The sequence below is a fragment of the Hemitrygon akajei genome, chromosome 31, assembly GCF_048418815.1.
Source record: "Hemitrygon akajei chromosome 31, sHemAka1.3, whole genome shotgun sequence".
NCBI classification, from domain to species: Eukaryota; Metazoa; Chordata; class Chondrichthyes; order Myliobatiformes; family Dasyatidae; genus Hemitrygon; species Hemitrygon akajei.
This window is the reverse complement of record NC_133154.1, coordinates 5,342,498-5,363,147: the sequence shown is the minus strand read 5'-3', so window position 1 is coordinate 5,363,147 and position 20,650 is coordinate 5,342,498. Positions and strand designations below refer to the sequence as shown.

The 20,650-nt window shown below is 47.4% G+C and overlaps 1 protein-coding gene across 2 annotated transcripts; it reads right to left on the bottom strand.

Annotated features, from left to right (window-relative positions):
* Nucleotides 1-408: 408 nt before the first annotated feature.
* Nucleotides 409-18,480, bottom strand: LOC140719485 (pleckstrin homology-like domain family A member 2). 2 transcript variants are annotated; one of them, XR_012096917.1, is made up of 3 exons: nt 17,870-18,480; nt 3,391-3,507; nt 409-460 (listed from the first exon to the last, which is right to left on the bottom strand). XR_012096917.1 is itself a non-coding variant. In XM_073034193.1 (2 exons), the coding sequence occupies exon 1, from the start codon at nt 18,258-18,260 to the stop codon at nt 17,871-17,873; it is 390 nt and encodes a 129-aa protein (XP_072890294.1). In that variant the 5' UTR covers nt 18,261-18,473; the 3' UTR covers nt 10,340-11,458; nt 17,870. The 2 variants fall into 2 exon arrangements, 1 of the variants encoding a protein (XP_072890294.1); XM_073034193.1 differs by lacking the exons at nt 409-460; nt 3,391-3,507 and adding an exon at nt 10,340-11,458 and having other exon boundaries at nt 17,870-18,473.
* Between the last annotated feature and the right edge of the window lie 2,170 nt (nt 18,481-20,650).

Here is a 20,650-nt window from a genome sequence, read left to right as displayed (position 1 = left end):
GTGAAGCAAAGCCCTTATAAACAAAACAGAAATAAGTAATATTGCTGGAATTTAGTGACTGAGGTGGGTGGGGGAGGGATGGGGACTGTCAGCCGTGGTTGGCAGCTTACCTGGGAGAAGGAAAACACTGATCCCAAACCATCACTGCCTTGCGGCTATACCCACTCATGGGGGAGGCTTCGGGAGTAAACCCTGAGGGAAAAATCCAGAGCTGGAGTCCCTAAGGCAGTCCTACATTGAGTTCAACACTGACTGGCAATTCCTGCAATGTCACTGGTGCCAAACCGTATCAGTCACCAACGTTCCTTTGGATTCATCAGCTGCATGTGAGGGGGAGCCTGCTACATGGGCAACAGCTTGCTCTCCGTATCGTACTGACCTGGTCTGCGTGCTGACTATATCTTGACTATGATGTAAAATCCATGGTTGTCCCCGATCGATGGAGTAAATCGTCCAGCCACTGAGGAGAAGAAATCGGTCAGATTATCGAAGTAACGCGGCAATCCATTATGGCATCTTTTGCCTTGTGGCACTGAGACGGTCTGACCCCTCACTGGCCAAATCCAGGATGCTGCTGTTTACCACCCCCAGTTCCAAATTCCGCCATAGAGTCATAGAAAAGTACAGTACAGAAACAGGCCCTTTGGCCCATCTAGTCTGTGCTAAACCACTTAAACTGCCTACTCCCATCATCCTGCACCGGGAGCATAGCCCACCATACCCCTCCCATCCATGTACCTATCCAAACTTCTCTTAAACATTGAAATCCACACTGCATCCACCACTTGTACTGGCAGCTCGTTCCACACTCTCAAGACCCTCTGAGCGAAGAGGTTTCCCCTTTAAACTTTTCACCTTTCACCCTTGACCCATGACCTCTGGTTGTAGTCCCACTCAACCTCAGCGGAAAAAAGCCTGCTTGCACTTTCCATATCTATACACCTCATAATACCTCTATCAAATCTCCCCTCAATCTCCTTTCTAAGCTCCCAGTAATAAAATCCCAACCTATTCAATCTTTCCTTATAACTCAGGTCCTCCATCCCTGGCAACATCCTTGTGAGCTTTCTCTGAAGGTAGAACATCTGCTCAGCACCCACCTCATCAACCCTGTCAGAATGTTGTATATGTCAGTCACCTCTCATTTGAGTAAACGTCAAAATGTTCCTCAACAATTCTGCTTAAAACAACTCTTTTTCCATTCAAGAGCTGTTGGCCATATCTGTACTGACCATTCTCGCTCAAACCAAAAAGTGCCAATACATTTAAATATAGTACTTATGTAATTTTCTCTATGACTCTCTAATTAAAACACTGTTTCTAATTTACTGAGGAAGTCTGCATTTAGGACGAGGAGCTGCGGTTTCATGCTTCTCTGGCCACAGACTCACTGGGTGTGACCCAGACGCAATCTGCTTGTTCTATCTCGGTTCACATATTGTACAACAATGACTTCCTGCAAAGGCTGCAGGTCATAGAAAATGCTGCAATTGGGAGCAACACAGGAGAGAGAAAATCAGGAATTAACCTTTCAGGTTCATGAACTTTAATCTAAATTCTATTCAGATTTAGACCATAAGACCTAAGAGCAGAATGAGGCCATTCAGCCCATTGAATCTGCTTCTACATTCCATTATGGCTGACTTATTTTCCCTCTCAACCCCATTCTCTTGCCTTCTCCCCATAGCCTTTGATACCCTTACTAATCAACTTCTGCTTTAAATATACCCGATGACTTGAGCTCCACAACACACACAAAATGCTGGTGGAACGCAGCAGGCCAGGCAGCATCTATAGGAAGAAGTACAGTCGACGTTTCAGGCCGAGACCCTTCGTCAGGACTAACTGAAAGGAGAGATAGTACGAGATTTGAAAGTGGGAGGGGGAGGGGGAGATCCAAAATGATAGGAGAAGACAGGAGGGGGAGGGAATGAGCTAAGAGCTGGAAGTTGATTGGGATAAGGGATACGAGGCTGGAGAAGGGAGAGGATCATGGGACTGGAGGCCTAGGGGGAAAGAAAGGGGGACGGGATCCCAGAGGATGGGCAAGGAGTTATAATGAGAGGGACAGAGGGAGAAAAGAGAGAAAAAAAGGGGGGAAAACATAATAAATAAATAAATAAATAGATAGCTATTTAGATAGATAGCTAAGGGATGGGGTAAGAAGGGGAGGAGGGGCATTAACGGAAGTTAGAGAAGTCAATGTTCATGCCATCAGGTTGGAGGCTACCCAGACGGAATATAAGGTGTTGTTCCTCCAACTTGAGTGTGGCTTCATCCTGACAGTAGAGGAGGCCGTGGATAGACATATCAGAGTGGGAAAGGGACGTGGAATTAAAATGTGTGGCCACTGGGAGATCCTGCTTTCTTTGGTAGGATCTCCCAAAGATGCCAATCAACTTTCCAGCTCTTAGCTCCTTCCTCCCCCTCCTGCCTTCTCCTATCTTTTCAGATCTCCCCCTTCCCCTCCCTCTTTCAAATCTGTTACTATCTCTTCTTTCAGTTAGTCCTGACGAAGGGCCTTGGCCTGAAACGTCGACTGTACTTCTTCCTATAGATGCTGCCTGGCTTGCTGCATTCCACCAGCAATTTGTGTGTATTGCTTGAATTTCCAATATCTGCAGATTTCCTCGTGTTTACTTGACCTCCACAGTTGCCTGTGATAATGAATTCCACAGATTCACTATCCTCTGGCTAAAGAAATTCCTCCTCATCTCTGTTCCAAAGGGCTGTCCTTCTATTCCGAGGCTGTGTCCTCAGGTCCTAGAGTCTCACACTATAGGAAATATCCTCTCTATGTCCACTTTGTCTAGCCCTTTCAATATTCAATAGGTTTCAATGAGATATCAATCGTTCTTCTGAACAGCAGTGGGGACGAGCCCATAGCCATGAAACTCTCCTTATGCATTAGCCTTTCCATTCCTGGGATCATTCTTGTGAAATTATTCGGCTGCAGTTCATGGTAGAATTCAGGTAAAAGGGGCTTTTCTGAGAGGGTATGTGTATAGCATAGAAACACCCTTCGGCCCATAATGTCTGTGCCAACCACGATGCAAATTTAAGCTGCTGATCTTCCTCTATTCTCCCGATACTGTGTAAAAGTCTGTCAGTATTGCAAAGGATGAAAGTGCTGGTGGACAACAAATATTTTCTGAAGTGTTGCCTCCTCAGAATTTTTTGTTAGTTTATGATAGACTGCTTGAAGCTGAACACAAATATAATTTCAGACTACTGGCATCACGTAGAAATTTGGAGAAACAAGAAATTAACTTGTTTAATTGAATAACTGATGCCTTGCAATGGTCAGGCTAAACTAAAAGTGTTTTGCTGATGATTTTCACTTGTACTCAGTGTCTGAGGCTTCTCGCTTAAATATCCAACTATAATCACCTGGCATTCATTGATGGTCCCAGTTGCCCTGATAGCGTTTCTCCATGACCACGATGTCCTGGCGAAACCTTTCACCGTGCTCGTCACTGACAGCAACAAGATTTGCAGGGAAGAAGTCTAAATGGGAATGCAGAAAGTGAATCTTTAGTGACATGTTGCACTTCATGGTTTTGTATGTTTGAAGCACGTTGTCAACCAGCACTCATGGTTTGGCGCTCTGTAGCAGCCAAGAAAATTTTGAACACTTCCTTGAATGCCTTCCATGTGATTTTCTCCAGACCCATTATAAGTTCTAATCGCCTGTCATTGATGACCGGTTTGACTTGTGGACCAACAAAACTGCCTTACTTAATCTTGGCATCAGTTACTCTGACTTGTATTATCAATTGAAATAACAAATATAGGCAATTTCAAAAATACGGTGTGTGATAGGGAAATTTCATGGTGATTGTCATGATCAGCAGCTCAAAGTCCATAAGATATAACCAAAAGTATTCAGGAAACAAAACCTTTGTTGTCTGGTGATAACTGAACAAACATACATTAGAGTGAGTTTTAAAAAGCAAACACGAGGAAATCTGCAGATGCTGGAAATTCAAGCAACACACACAAAATGCTGGTGGAACGCAGCAGGCCAGGCAGCATCTATAGGAATTAGTACAGTCAACGTTTCGGGCCGAGACCCTTCGTCAGGACTGACGGAAAAAAGAGATAGTAAGAGATTTGAAAGTGGGAGGGGGAGGGGCGATCCAGGGATGAAGCCAAGAGCTGGAAAAGTGATCGGCAAAAGGGATACAGAGCTGGAGGAGGGAAAGGATCATGGGACGGGAGGCCTCGGGAGAAAGAAAGGGGGAGGGGGGCACCAGAGGGAGATGGAGAACAGGCAAGGAGTTATTGTGAGAGGGACAGAGAGAAAAAAAGGAAAAAATAACAAACAAATAAACAAACAAACAAACAGATAAATAAATGAATGAATGAATGAATGAATGAATAAATAAATAAATAAATAAATAAATAAATAAGGGATGGGGTAAGAAGGGGAGGAGGGGCATTAACAGAGGGGATTGACATATCAGAATGGGAATGGGACGTTGAATTGAAATGTGTGGCCACTGGGAGATCCTGCTTTCTCTGGCGGATAGAGTGTAGGTGTGTGTAGAGTGAGTGTGTGTGTGAATTTGTGTCTTTGAAAAGAAACATGAGTGTTCAAACCCCTTCCCCTCTCCATGTGAGTGTTCAAGCCCCTCTCCACACGAGTGTTCAATCCCCTCCCCTCCATAAGTGCTCAAGCCCCGCCCCCTCTCCGCATGGGTGTTCAAGCCCCTCCCCCTCTCCACGTGTTCAATCCCCTTCCCCTCTCCAGTTACATAAGCTGTTGAAGGAAATACAGAGGCCTTCAGTTTAATGCCCTGTTCCTCAACTGCCCTCTGCCTACCTAACAACCCCTCTTTGACACCGCTCCCCTCCCATTGATAGTACTCTTCTACTCACTCAATTCCTCCCCCACTACTCTGTTCTTCTCACCATCCCCCCCCCCCCCACAGTCCTATCACTCTCCTGGGTACACCCTCACTTGATGACCATTCTACTAAATACCCCCCTCATCAATGCCACCATCTCTGTGACCACGCCACTCAATTCTCCCCACGATATCCCTCCAGAATGCCCCACTTATGATACCCCCTTCATCTCAATGTTCCTCCCAATAATATCTTTCCTCCTCAGTCCATTCCCAATGTTCCTCCATTTGACAATCTCCACGCAATAGACATCTGGAAAACCCATCTCCAGACCTCCTCGTTGTTGCCCTTCCTAGCCCCCAGAAACTCCCTTCCCTCAGTATGTCCAAGAAGACTCTCAGTCATCCAGGTTATTATATAGCGGGCAAGCAGTAAATCAAAGTAGCTAGACTTCTGTTCTGATCCATGGTGGGTAGTTTTCCAACTTATAATATAAACTCTGAGGTCCTCTCCCGCGCTGGACTTCCCACAATGTTCACACTTTTCAGACTGTATGAAGGATGCTAGACTGCCAGAAGACATCCTCTACAGAGGACTACCAACAGGCAAGAGGATCTTTGGTAGACCCCAGCTTCACTTCAAGGGCCTCTGCAAGCGCGACGTGAAAGCCTTAAAAATCAACCCAGAGTGCTGGGAGGATACAGCAGATGACCGCAACAAAGGGCGAGGGTTAACACCTAGAGCAAGGCGGAAGAGTGATCTGGAGTCAGTCTGAGAGCTACAACAATTCCACGACGCCCTATATACATGCAGCAACTGTGGCAGAGCCTACCGCTCCAGGATCAGCCTCAATAGCCATTAGTCGACGCTGCTGGACAAACCATGAGGCACAGTACCCACGGTCGAGCGCAGCTGATGGAGGCCACACAGGGTCCCAGACGACAGGCCAACATGGCAACGCTGAACACAGGCTGCCATCTAGTGTCGGAATGCTGGTATTGCACATAGACGGTTCAACGATACATCCCCACATCAAGATTCAAGATTGTTTAATTTCCAGTAAACAAGTGTAAAGGAGAATGCAATAATTATTATTATGGATCCGATACAGTACAAAAAAAAACAAGAATAAGGTAAGGAACACAGTAATAAAAACACAATAAATATAAATACACAATATCACTTATATACATAGACGGATTGTACGTCCATAAACTGACACTAGGCACAGGAGTGCTTGTACACAAGGTCACTCTAACGGGAAATGATTAAGTAGTGGTAGTGGGGGTGTGTGGAGGGGTGGGTAGAGGTGTTGCTCAGCCTTATTGCTCGGGGAAGCAACTGTTTTTGAGTCTGGTGGTCCTGGTGTGGATGCTACGTAGCCTCCTCCCTGATGGGAGTGGGACAAACAGTCCATGAGCAGGGTGGGTAGGATCCTTCATGATGTTACTGGCCCTTTTCTGGTAGCTTTCTGTGTTTATGTCCTTGATGGCAGGTAGGCTGGTGCTGGTGAAGCACTGGCCAGTTTTGACCAGCCGTTGTAGTCTTCCTGTCCGCCGCAGTGCGGTTTCCATTATCAGGCAGTGACGCAGCAAACCTTAAGGTTCAAATGTTTATCCCTGATCAGAAAATATTAATTGTTTTAATTGAAGGCTAAACATAGTCTGGGGCTAACAGTGCCACAATCCCTCAGTACACAAGTGAATTAATCAGCTTAAACTTTCCATGTTTGAGAGTCAGGAGCAAGCTCACAACTTGCTATGTCAAAGAAATCTGGGACCAGAGGGTACAGCCTCAGAAAACAAGAACATCTCTTTAGAACAGAGATGAGGAGGAATTTCTTTAGCCAGAGGGTGGTGAATCTGTGGAACTCATTGTCATGGATGGCTGTTGAGTATATTAACATGAAGGCTGATATCTAAAGTTATAGGCAGAAGGCAGAATGGGGTTGAGAGGGATAATAAAACAGCCATAATGGAATGGTGGAGCAGACTCGATGGGCCAAATGGCCTAATTCTGCTCCTATATTTTATGTCCCTAGCCCTGAGCTGCAGCTGACAATCCAATGAATTGTGGCTGAATTCTGTTTCAAGGACCTTGTCTGACTTTCCTCTACATTCAGAGATTTTTAGACACAAGACATCCCAAGAACATTCTCTCCTGCTAACACTGGTGAAGGTCCAGTGGGAAGAGGAGGAGGGTGGAGGGAGAGGGTTAACTACAAATGGTTACAGTTCCCAAGTATTTTCTGGAGAGAGATCGGAGCAAAGATAGCTAGGCAGGGAAAGGGATGGCAAATGACTGTGGACATATGTGAGTGTTAATATGCGTATTCTGTGTCCGTGCACATCTGTACATTAGTATATATGTGTGTATACTGCTATATACCATATGTACCATCTTCTCCGAGCACCGTCACCTTGTCATGAAGAGGCTTGTGAGTTCCCAAGAGTTAGCAATCTGGCTGTTGGTGTCACAGTCCCGCCCGTTAATTCCTCATATTCTCCTAATTCCCTTTTCCCCATGTTCTCCTGGGCTCCTTAATTGTGACACACCTGATTCTCATCTAAAACCTGCAGCATCAATTCCCCCCAGCTTTGCATCCACTCATCGCCAGATCGTTGTTTCAGCCAGTGTGGTAGTTCACGTTCCCGGCCGCTTAGGATTGTGTATTCTAAGTTTTGTTTCAGCATTGTTATTTTCCTGTGTTAACTCTGTCTCTCCATGTCAAGAGAAGCATTGCCTTTCCGTTCATCCTCCTGTTTACCGCTCAGCTCCAGCCACGTTCATGCCCTCTTCTGCATCCCAACTCTACCTCCGTGCCAGTGTCCTGCGTTGGAGTTCAACCGTTCTTCGCAACAGTTGGCTGCTGGTAGAGTTACCCGTGGCGGCAAGGTCAAGGGAGAGGTTCAAGAAAAAGACCAATCCAACCGAAATCTCAACGGTGGAGCTGACAGGAGATCAGTGGCTGTGAAGGGTCCTCAGTCATCTTGCGTTCTATGCCTCTGGACCCTGATCCTGATCCATCTAGAACCGTGTGGTGGCTGGCTGCCTGTGCATCAGACTCCCCGTGTTAGACAAAGTCTACCCCAACATCCTGGATTAAGTCCCGTGGCAAAGGTGGGCAGGAACGTGAAGTCTGAAAGCACCTCGGAGTATGTGGGTCTCAGGTGGACCTCTACACCTGTCTGAAGACCACCAATAGACAACCTTTCAAGAGAACATCATCCTTGTCTCAACGATTGCATGACTACTACTGTATAAAATGTAAAGTGGGCTGATAATTTCCCTCTTCTCACACCTGCGTTACTTTCACAGCCTCTTCTCACACTCCGAACTTCAGAGAGTTGTACCGAGACCCACTCAAACACTAGTTTCCTCCAGAGCTCAATGCTGAGGTAGAACGGTACTACAATACTCCTTCACATTCCATCTCTCTCGTTTCACAGTGCCAGGGTCTGTGGTTTGAAGGGAATTAAATCCCTTCAGACGGAGCCCAGTTTGGCAGCTCCTGAGAAATTGCTGCGGGTCGGGGTGGAAAGGAGAAGGAACATATTTAAGTTGTGTTTGCTGGTTACAGTCTGATGTCGTGCTATCTGATCTCTTCTCCTGGCTGTATGCTGGAATTCGTTCCTTGAATTTCTGTTGCAATATCTAAGTCATCCCATTACATTATGTTCCAATAACATGACAAAGTCTGCAGATGTATACGGAATGGGCTGCCGGCAACGGTGGTGGAGGCAGATACGATAGGGCCTTTTAAGAGACTCCTGGACAGGTACACGGATCTCCGGTAAATAGAGGGCTATGGGTACCCCAGGTAGTTTTTAAAGTAAGTACATGTTTGGCACAGCTTTGTGGGCCAAAGGGCCTGTATTGTGTTGTAGGTTTTCTACGTCCATGATCCCATTGAGCTGTCAACCAGTCCAAATAATTGAGATAGAGCTGTGTAGCTCATGTATATTACTGCTTGGAGCATAGGAGAACGAGAGAAGATTTGATAGAGGTATACAAAATTATGTTCAGTATAGATAAATGGTTGTGTGAGACTAAAACTAGAGATTGTGGATTAAGGGTGAAAGGGGAATCATTTAAGGGAACCTGAGGGTCATCATCTAAGGGTGATCTTGAGGAAAAAAAAGCATAACTACAATCATCTACTGCGATGTTTGTACAACCAATGATCTCACTTTAAGGACTCTTTATCTCATGTTCTCATTAGTTATTGCCATTTATTTATAGTTGTATTTGCACAGTTTGTTGCCTTCAATGTTCTTGATCTTTCATTGATCCTGTTTACAGTTACTGTCCTATAGATTTGCTGAGTATGCCCGCGGGAAAAGGGTTGCATGTATGCACTCTGATAATAAATTTTGCTTTGAACTTCAGTTGGAGGGAGGTGAGAGTGGGGGAATGGCTGACAGCTGAAATGTGGATGTAGAGTTCAACTGTAACGTTTAGTTTGGATAGGGACACGGATGGGGAGGGGTGTGGAGGGGGAGCAGGGAGCAGGCAGAACAAGAGATCGGCATGGACTAGATGGATCGAAGGGCCTGTCCCTGTGTTGCATTGAAACCATGACATCAATGGAAACATGTTAAATGCGGGGTAAGGCCAGAAAAACAATCCTCCCCCCCCAACCCCCCGCAAGTTTGCCATGACGGAACAAGAACAGAACCAAAAGGAAGTCATTTGGTTCCTCACACCTGCTCCACCATTTGCTTTGTTCTATCGTTGTTGCTGTCCCTCTCTATTGCAGCAACCTTGGCATTTTTATCTGGTTTTTAATGAGGCCAAATTGCTAGCTCGACACTCAACCCAGCACGAATTTTGGAGCCGGCCGGATTCGAACCCAGGACCACTCGCCTCAAGGTCTGGTGCTGATCCCACTACACCACCAGCCAGCACACTCCACCATTTAACACAACTATAATTGATCTTTTACCTCAGTGGCATTTACTGCTATCAACTCTATATCCTTTCGATTCTCTTAATATCCAGAGATCTATTACTCTGCTGGTCATCTATCCCCTCAAATATACCATGTAATAAAAAAGGCCATTCAGCCCCTTAAGCTGCTCCTATAGAAACTGAGGCCATTCTGTCCCTCTAGCTTTACCCATTGCTCTTGTATATTTCTTAAGATATTTTCTCTTTAATTAGCCTCAGCCTTTTAGGGAAAGCGACTGGGAATGGGAAAAAGAAAACCCTTCCTAGTTTTGCTCCTGACTACTGGGACTGAGAGCCTTCAACCCCCCCCCCCCCCCACCCCACCCCGCAGATGATACATAACCCAGCCCGAGCTTGTGATGGGTCCGTCTCGATGAGAAAAATATACCGCAGCACCGCTCCCATCTGAGCAGTGCGGAGTTCTTCCCCCTGCCTCCCTCGGCTCACGTTGCCGCAGCAACGGCTGCTCTTCGGGTGAAGTGAAGCAGAAACCAACAGCCGACGGCTGACAGACAGATTTACTTTTATTAACGCTATGCAGACACACAATAAATAAGTTAAACTGAGAGGAAGCGCTTAAAAAAAAATCAAACCGGGGGGTGGGGGGGGGGGAGGGGGAGAACCACCCAGCAGCCAGTTCCATCAGTAGGCTCAATCCGCAGGGACCCACACAAAAGCCGTGAGATTTTCCGATTGTGAATGCGAAGGGGGCAGCTGGAGCCGGAGGCCTGGGAGGGTGGAAAGGCCCAGTGGGAGCAGGAAAGCATTGCAGTCAATACTGGCGTGCTCTCGAGGCGGCCTGACATCACAGACTGACTGAGCCGTCGCCGGGGAGACTTCTCAGCGGGAGCACATCTCGAGCTCTCTCTCACTGCGGATGCTTGTTGATGCGGGCCACGCTCACATCTGGGCGGCAGGTGACCCCGTTGTCGAGCACTGGCAGTAACTTGGAAGACCAAAGGTTTGCTCTGCACAGGCTACCCCGGGCCTTGTGACTGAGTCCTCCAAGAGATTACGTCCCCAAGAGCTTCCGGGTATGCCGATCCTCAGTCGCCTTTATTCTGGAAAACCCCTGGAGTTTTCACCACACTGCCTTGTCCCCAAGAGCCCACCCAGCACGTCCATCTTGGCAACGTCCCACCTCCGCTGGGCCAACTGGAATGCCAAAGCAAAAATGACTGGTCGACTCTCGACTGTCCTTCAATCATCCCACTTACGATATTTGCACAACAAAAAGTGTCCAAAGAAAACAAAACAATTTTTTTCCCCCGTTTCCCGGATTTAATTCCAGGAAATCCCATGGTATCTCTGGACTGATTCGGAGTTGGATTTCCCCAATCCTGCTGTTCCAGTGGACATGAGGGCATTTCACCTGTCCAATAAAAGGAATTGGGGGCAACTCGCTTTCTTCCCTCTGGTGATCCGAACAGGGACTGCCAGCGGGGATCGATTACTATTCCCAATTCATTCCATTCTGGTCAGAGGCCCCAGTTTGCTGTCAAACTGGATGCTGGGCTGGAAGTCAGGTTGAGGGAGACGGGGGTCCGAGCTGCGAAAATTCTGAGACTCTGGGACCCTGCAGCTTTGAAATATGGAGCCAAAACTTCACGATTGGTCCCGACACTGACGTTGCTTTGAGAATCAGTTTAGCTTGCAGTCTGGAGAAAGAGATGGTGGACAGATAATAGTTAATTTCTATGCAACGACAGTGACGGAGATTCATTCAGTCATAGGCACACACAGCACAGAAACAAGCTTTTTGGGGGCTGGCGTCAGTGTACTATGCTTATGTGTGGAATGTGGGGGGGGGGGCAGCCTCTGTTTGAATATCTGAAAGGCTGTTCCTCAGCTTTGGGTTACATTTCAGCCCTTCGCTCTTTACAAACGGGGACCCAGAATGAAAGAGGCGAGTCCCACGGAGGATTTACTGCTGGGCTTGCTCCTGGGTCTGGCCGAGATGGCCATTCATGGGTCCAGGTGGCGGGACAGTCGAGGGTTCTGTGCCAGTGCCGACTGCCTGCCCCTTTTCCGAGGATGCATTCCCGGCCGTTCTCAGCGAGGGAGCATGCGGACATGATGGGTTTTTCCTGGAGGATTTCCAGGAGCAGTAGGCCCCTCCCCAGTGAACTGACCGGTTTATAGGCAGTAATAACTATACTTTAATTTGAATTTATTCAGTCATGTAAATATTTGATGTTTGTAATTTGTGCATTTTTTTGTGTGAATAAACTTCTGTGGTTTTGTTTAAAAAAAAGCAGACCCTTTGGGCCAGCTGGTGCATACCAGCCAAGAAGGACATCCAAGCTAGAACTATTTACCCCAGTTTCTTCTAAATCTTTCCTATCCACGTAGCTGTCCAACTATCCTTTAACAGTTATTGTACCCGCCTCAACCGCTTCCCAGAGTCATTGAGAAGTAAATCCCTGCAGCCCATTTAGTCCAAGCTAAACTATTTAAATTGCCTACTCCCATCGACCTGCAGCGGAATCATAGCCCTCCATACCCCTACAATCCATGTACCTATCCTCTCTTAAACAATGAAATTGTTCGCATGCCCCACTTATGCTGGCAGCTCGTTCCACACTCTCCTGACTCTCTGAGTGAAGTTCCCCCCCCCCCCCGTTCCCCCCAAACTCCTCACCTTTCACCCTTAACCCACGACTTCTAGATGTAGTCCCAACCAACCTCAGTGGAAAAAGCCCGCTCGCATTTACCCTCATAATTTTGTATACCTCTATCAAATCTTCTACGTTCCAAGAATAAACTCCTAACCTATTCCGTCTTTCCTTGTTAATTCAGATCCTCCAGACCTACAACATCCCTGTAAATTTTCCCTGTTCTCTTTCAACCTTATTTACATCTTTCCTGTAGGTTGATGAGCAAAACTGCCCACAAAACCCCAAATTAGGCCTCACCAATGACTTTTACAACTTCAACAGAACATCCCATCTTCTGTATTCAATACCTTGATTTATGAAGGCCAATGTGCCAAAAGCTTTCTTTACGGGAACTTCCAATGAACTTCCTGTCATTCTCCTGCATACAAGTGTAATTGCAAAGAAAGCATGATACCCTCTCTACTTCCTTAGGCCTCCGTTAGTCTCGATAGACCACGGATTTGCACCTTGGAAAGTTTCCAGGGCGCAAGCCTGGGCAAGGTTTTTTTTTTACATATGGAAGACCGGCAGTTGCCCAAGCTGCAAGTCTCCCCTCTCCACGCCACCACCGAAGTTGTCCAAGGGAAGGGCATTAGGACCCATACAGCTTGGCACCGGTGTCGTCGCAGACCAATGTGTGGTTAAGTGCCTTGCTCAAGGACACACACGCAGCCTCAGCCAAGGCTCGAACTAGCGACCTTCAGATCACTAGACCAGTGCCTTAACCACTTGGCCACACGCCAACACTTCCTGAGGAGTCTCTGGAGATTTAGCACCGTCATCAAAAACCGTGACAAACTTCTATAGATGTGTGGTGGGAAGTGTATTGAGTGGCTGCATTACGGCCTGGCATGGAAACACCAATATCTTTGAGCAGAAAATACTACACAGGGTAGCGGATTCGGCCCAGTACATCACGGGAAAAGCCCTCCCAACCATTGAGTACATCTACATGAAACTCAGTCACAGGAAAGAAGCATCCATTATCAAAGATCCTCACCACCCAGAACATGCTCTCTTCTCGCCGCTGCCATCAGGTAGAAGGTACAAGAGCCTCAGGATTCGCACCACCAGGTACCATGAACAGAAGAGGACAATTACACTCATCTATTGAGATGTTCCCACAACCAATGATCTCACTTTAAGGGCTTGTTATCTTGTTATTTATTGCTATTTAACATATTTATAATCTTTACTACTATTTAACTCTGCATTTGCAGTGTTGGTGTCTTCTATGCTCTTGCTCTTTCATTGATCCTGTTTACAGTTACTAGTCACCGAGTTTGCCCGCAGGGAAAATGAACCTCAGGGTTGTACGAGGTCACAAGCAGGTACTCTGAAAATAAATTTTACTTTGAACTTGGAACCAGTGAGTAAAGCCCTGACCTACTGAACCTTTCCTTGTAGGTCAGGTCCTCTAGCAACTCATTCCATATCCATGCCACGCTCTGTGTGAGGAGGTTGCTGCTCTCAAGTTGCTACTAAACTTTTCCCCTCTCACTTTAACCCATACTCTCCTGTTTTTCATTCGCAGACCCTGGGAGAGAGGCTGACTGCATTCATCATCTCTGGATGTGCCGCTAATGAGCTTGTACATCTCTATCAGTCTCGGCAACAACCTTGAAAGTCTTGAGCAACACACACACACAAAATGCTGGAGGAACTCAGCAGGTCAGGCAGCATCTATGGAGGGGAATAAACAGTCAACTTTTCAGGCTGGGACTGGCCAGGAACGGGGGAAGACACCAGAATAAAAAGGTGAGTAGAGGGGAAGGAGGACTAGCTAGAAGGTGGCAGGTGGATGGAGAAGGTAAAGGGCTGAAGACGGAGGAGTCTGATAGGAGAGGAGAGTGACCATGGGAGAAAGGGAAGAGGGCAAGGCACCAGAGGGAGGTGATAGGCAGGTGAGAAGAGGCAAGAGGCCAGAGTGAGGAACAGAAGAAGAGGGAAGGGGGGAGGGGGAAAATTACCGGAAGGAGAAATCGATGTTTATGCCTATCAGGTTGGAGGCTACTCAGATGGAATATGAGGTGTTACTCATAAGAGTGGCCTCATTGTGGCAAAAGGAGGCCATGGCCTGACATGTCGGAATGGGAATGGGGGCTAATTAACCCCCTACCGGTACATCTTTGGACTAAGAGAGGAAACTGGTGAAAACCCACACAGTCACAGGGAGAATGTACAAACTCCATACATGCAACGGTAGGAATTGTACCCAGGTCGCCTGGACTTAAACTTCCGTGCCATTTTTGATCAAGTCCCTCTGAGGTCCCCTACAGCTTGAGTGTACGATGTACGGCATCCATTAGTCTCGCGAGACCATGGATCTGCGCCTGGAAAGTCTTTTCCAAGACACAGGCCTGGGCAGGGTTGTTTGGAAGACCGGCAGTTGCCCATGCAGCAAGTCTCCCCTCTCCACGCCACCGATGTTGTCCAAGGGAAGGGCAAGGGCCGACACAGCTTGGCACCAGTGTCATCACAGGAGTTGCCAGAACGAGGTTGAAGGCAACGTCGGACTGCCTTAGGGACTCCAGCTCCGGATTTGTCCTCAGGGTTTACTCCCGAAGCCTTTCCCATGAGTGGGTATGGCCGCAAAGGCAGCAGAGGATTGAAATCAGAGTTTTCCCTCTCTTAGATGGAGCTCCATCCAGCAGTTTGTGTTCCTCAAGGTTTTCAGCACCTGCAGAATCTCTTGTGTTAGTGGGTACAATTAATGGTCTGAGGGTACAAGAGGGTGAAAGTCTAACAACCTGACTGAGAAATTCAATCTCTTTTGTTTGATCCACAACTAATAGGTCAGCGTTTCCTCCCAAAAACACGGCACTCACCAGAACCAAAATTGTTGGGAAATTATCGACAGACAAATCCTTGGGATGAAACTTGCACAGTTACAGGGAAAACGTTTGAACTCAGGCAGAGAGTACCCAAGGTGAGGATTGAACCTGATACCGTGAGGCGGGGATTCTTCTAGTTGCACCAGCGTGCCACCCATGGCTGACTCTGGTCAGGGTTTGAACCTGCGAGCTTCTGACTCCCAGAGGAATTGTAACCCATAAGACCACAAGTCCATAAGATATAGGAGGAGAATGAGGCCATTTGGAGAGGGAAAACAAGCTCCATCTACCCAAGGATAGGAAAGCAACAACCCACTGGGCCTATGCCAGCACCCAGAATAATCCCAGTCCCCAAATACACTCAGTGATAGGCTTCAGAGGAAGATGAGTAACTGGAGAAAACCTCTGGTGTCACGGAGAATTTGCTAACCCTGCAAAAACTGGACCGGATGTCAGGATCGAACGCAGGTTGTAAGAAGCTACAAGGCAGCCTCTCCACCAGCTGTGCCCCCACGTCGTTAACAGCTTATCTGTACCGCGAACAAACACAGCCCAGCCTCTGCCAATTCATAAAAAAGGTCCGGGGTGTGAAATCAAACACTGGCCTGACTCTGATCTACGTGACATTAGAAGAGGCCGTGCTTTAATGGAGACACCGGGAGGATTAGGGATGGAATTCCAGAGCTTAGGATATGATGACCGAGAGTCAAGTGATTAAATTCAAGGTCGGCCGAGAAGCCGGAATTAACTGAGTGCATTTTGGATATCAGTGGTACGGGGGGCATATTGCCACAACATATAGAGCGGCTGCCTCGCCAACCCCAGCGTGTGTGCAGCTCCCATGCTCTCTCTGTGATTGCGTGAGGCTGGAAAAGAATTAGAAGGTAAAATGAGAATTTAAAACTTAAGCTTTAGCAGATTACGAATCAGTGGACATTATCAACCGGACCGCCGATGCTGAAAACGTGTGTTTTTTAAAAAAAAAATCAGAAGATGCTTGAAACACTCAGCGGGTCAGGCAGCATCCGTGGAGAGAGGAACTTAAAATCTCAGGTCTGGGAAGCTTCAACAAGCAGGTTGAGAAGTAGCAGCAGTAATGGGAAATCCCGGTGTGGATGTCACAGGTGTGGGAACCAGAATTTTGGATGAGCTACTCTCTACAAAGCGGAATACGAGAAACCGACCATTGGGTTAGTGGCTGGTGTCCTGATGAAGGATCTCAGCAGAAACATTGACTATTTATTCCTCTCCATAGATGCTGTCTTCCTGGGCCATGGTGTAGTGGCATCAGCACCGGACTTTGAGGTGACTGGTCATGGGTTCGAATCCAGTGGCTCCTTGCATGCTTTTCCATCGGTGTTGAGCGTCAAGCTAGCAATTTTGGCTTTGTAAAAACAGATAAATGCTAAAGAAACTGCACGGTTACTACACAATGCACCACAAGGCACGGGCAGGGACAACAACAGATGCTATCTGGCATGCAGAGTTCCTCCAGCAGTTTGTGTTGCTCAAGGTTTTCAGCACCTGCAGAATCTCTTGTGTTAGTGAGTACAATTAATGGTCTGAGGGTACAAGGGAGTGAAAGTCTAACAACCTGACTGAGAAATTCCATCTCTTTTGTTTGATCCACAACTAATAGGTCAGCGTTTCCTCCCAAAAACACGGCACTCACCAGAACCAAAATTGTTGGGAAATTATCGACAGACAAATCCTTGGGATGAAACTTGCACAGTTACAGGGAAAACGTTTGAACTCAGGCAGAGAGTACCCAAGGTGAGGATTGAACCTGATACTGTGAGGCGGGGATTCTTCTAGTTGCACCAGTGTGCCACCCATGGCTGACTCTGGTCAGGGTTTGAACCTGCGAGCTTCTGACTCCCAGATGAATTGTAACCCATAAGACCACAAGTCCATAAGATATAGGAGGAGGATTACTATTTGGCCCATCGAGCCTTCTCCACCATTTCATTATTCCTCTTAGACCCAATCTCCTGCCTTCTCCCTGTATCCCTTCATGCCCTAGACTATCAAAATCCATCAACTTAAATATCCGTAAAGACTTGGTAATGAATTCCACAGATTCACCGTCTGCTGGCTAAAGAAATTCCTTATCTCCAGAAACCATCTGGAAATGTTCTAAGCAGCTAATGGAGGAACACGGGGCTCTGTCGAAGCTACAACTGAAAGGTCTAACTTACTAATGGTGCTAGTCAGCAATTTAGGTGGGACAGACTGGAAGGTCTCTCCTAACCTTTAACCTCTCGTCTCTCAGACTAGACTTTCTAGGCAGCTGCTCGGTATTGGTTTTATTGGAGATCGTTCTCCTGAAGCTGACTTGGAACTCGCTGGTCCCTTTAGTTCATCATCTGGCCGGGCAGCTGATGTTTCCACCCGGGAGGACCGCAACTGCTGGGCGTTGAAACGCACGCCAGTGCAGCACAGGGAAAAGGAGTTGCAAGACCAAGGTTCATTGATTGGTAGACTGAACCTGACGGGCCGAACGGTCTCCTCTCAATGGTGTTTCTGGGTGTGGGATGCCCCCTCCCAATACCCAGCCGCCTTCCCCCGGCTCACTCACCTCACGCAGCCCACCCCCGCCACCTCTTGACGGGCTTCCTCGCGTGGAACTCCCTCACCGCCCGCTCGTTCTTGAAGGCCACCAGGGCGAGGGTGATGGCGGCGTTCCAGGAGCTGGCATCCTCGCATCGGAAGTCGATCTCCCGCCAGTCGGTGGTCACGATGGTGAAGTAGACACGCGTGCCCTTCCTCTCCACGCACTCCAGCTTGCGGATGGTGTCGAAGCTCAGCTCCTTGCAGCGGCAGCCCCGGCCGTCGCCGTCGGTCAGGAGCAGGCTGTCCCGGGTCAGCGTGCACTGCTTCTTCTTCCAGAGCTGCAGCAGGCTCTCGCTCCGCTTCTCCAGTGCCCCGACTTTAATTGCCCCCCTGGACGCCACAGTCAGCCCCTTCATCTCTCTCTTTCTCAGCGGCTCAGCTCCCAGAGGATCGACTAAAAACAAAACCAGTCCTCAGAGCCACTGGGCACACAAGCACCGGTTTGACCAAAGGCTGACTAATGATAGTCCTCTCCACTGTCTCTGCCCAGCTGATTTCCCCTTTCTGAGCCTCTAAATGGGTCAGACAGTGAGATCCAGCATTAAGCTCCACCTCTTGCCGTTGACATCAGCCGCTATTTCACAGAAGGTCTCCCGCTTCCTTAACTCCTTCAGGTCCGAGTCATTGAGCTGTCAGAACGATCAGGCTCTTGAACAGGGAGGGATAACGACACTCATCTGCCCCATCATTGAAATGTTCCCACGACCGCTGATCGCACTTTAAAGACTCTTCATCGTGCTATCTCAAAGTTATCGTTCTTTATTTATATATGCACAGTTTGTTATCTTCTATGTTCCTGAACTTTCATTGATCCTGTTATAATTACTGATCTATAGATTTGCTGAGTATTCCCACAAAAAAAAAAATGAACCTCAGGGTTGTATATGGTGATATATGTGTACTTTGATACTAACATTTACTTTGGAATTTTATAGCCCGTTGGTTTGCCAGCCCATCCAGAAGTCCATGGAGGAATGCTGCTGACTGGCTCATTCCAGGCTGCAGGAGTATGTGCTGAGGGACACATTCAAGTTTGGTGCAGGCACCGTGAGAGTTCATGAGGAAGGTACACAGCCTCTAGTCTAAGGCTGTGCCTTCTGGTCCTAGACTCACCCACTATAGGAAGCATCCTCCCTCCATCCACCTTATCCAGACCTTTCAATATTTGATAGGCTTCAATGAGATCTCCATTTATTCTACACTCCGCTGCAATTTAGTGCAACAAACAAGACTGGAAGAACTAAACAGGACAGCTAGTATCTGTGGAGGAAAATGAGCTGCCAGTGTTTCAGGTCAAGACCTTGTCTGCATCAATCTGAAACTTTGTACTTTTCCCTCCACAGAAGCTGCGGATGTGCTGAGTTCCTCCAGCTACTTTTTTTTAAATTAAAGTCTATGTTGGTCTATTAATATGAATAATATCCAACAGACTGGGGGGAAAAACTACCATTCCAACACTGCCTACTCCTGATGGTAACCAATTATCAGAGTTCCTACCTTAATTACAAATCTGTACTCAATGGGGTGGGGGGGGGGGGGGAGAATCTCATTAAAACCCATCAAATATTGGCAGGTCTAGGTAGAGTGGACATGGATAGGATGTTTCCTATTGTGGGAGAGTCTGGGACCAGAGGGCACAGACAGAGTGGATGTGGATAGGATGTTTCCTATAGTGGGAGAGTCTAGGACCAGAGGACACAGATAGAGTGGATGTGGAGAGGATGTTTCCTATTGTGGGAGAGTCTAGGACCAGAGGACACAGATAGAGTGGATGTGGAGAGGATGTTTCCTATAGTGGGAGAGTCTAGGACCAGAGGACACAGATAGAGTGGATGTGGAGAGGATGTTTCCTATTGTGGGAGAGTCTAGGACCAGAGGGCACAGATAGAATGGATGTGGAGAGGATGTTTCCTATAGTGGGAGAGTCTGGGACCAGAGGACACAGATAGAGTGGATGTGGAGAGGATGTTTCCTATGGTGGGGGAGTCTAGGACCAGAGGACACAGATAGAGTGGATGTGGAGAGGATGTTTCCTATAGTGGGGGAGTCTAGGACCAGAGGACACAGATAGAGTGGATGTGGAGAGGATGTTTCCTATTGTGGGAGAGTCTAGGACCAGAGGACACAGATAGAGTGGATGTGGAGAGGATGTTTCCTATAGTGGGAGAGTCTAGGACCAGAGGACACAGATAGAGTGGATGTGGAGAGGATGTTTCCTATTGTGGGAGAGTCTAGGACCAGAGGGCACAGATAGAATGGATGTGGAGAGGATGTTTCCTATAGTGGGAGAGTCTGGGACCAGAGGGCACAGATAGAGTGGATGTGGAGAGGATGTTTCCTATAGTGGGAGAGTCTGGGACCAGAGGACACAGATAGAGTGGATGTGGAGAGGATGTTTCCTATTGTGGGAGAGTCTAGGACCAGAGGGCACAGCTTTGCAATGGAAGGATATCACTTTAGAACAGAGATGAGGAGGAATTTCTTTAGCCAAGGGGTGGTGGATCTGTGGAATTCATTGCCACAGGCAGTTGTGCAGGCCAAGTCATTGGGAATATTTAAAGCAGAGGTTGATAGGTTCTTGATTAGCAAATATAACAAGGGTTGCAAGGAGAAGGCAGAACAGAGTTGAGAGGGATAATAAATCAGCCATGATGGAATGGCAGAGCAGAACCAATAGGCTTAATGAATGACCTAATTCTTCTCCTATGTCTATAGATTCTCTTTAGAGTAGGAAATCAGATGTACC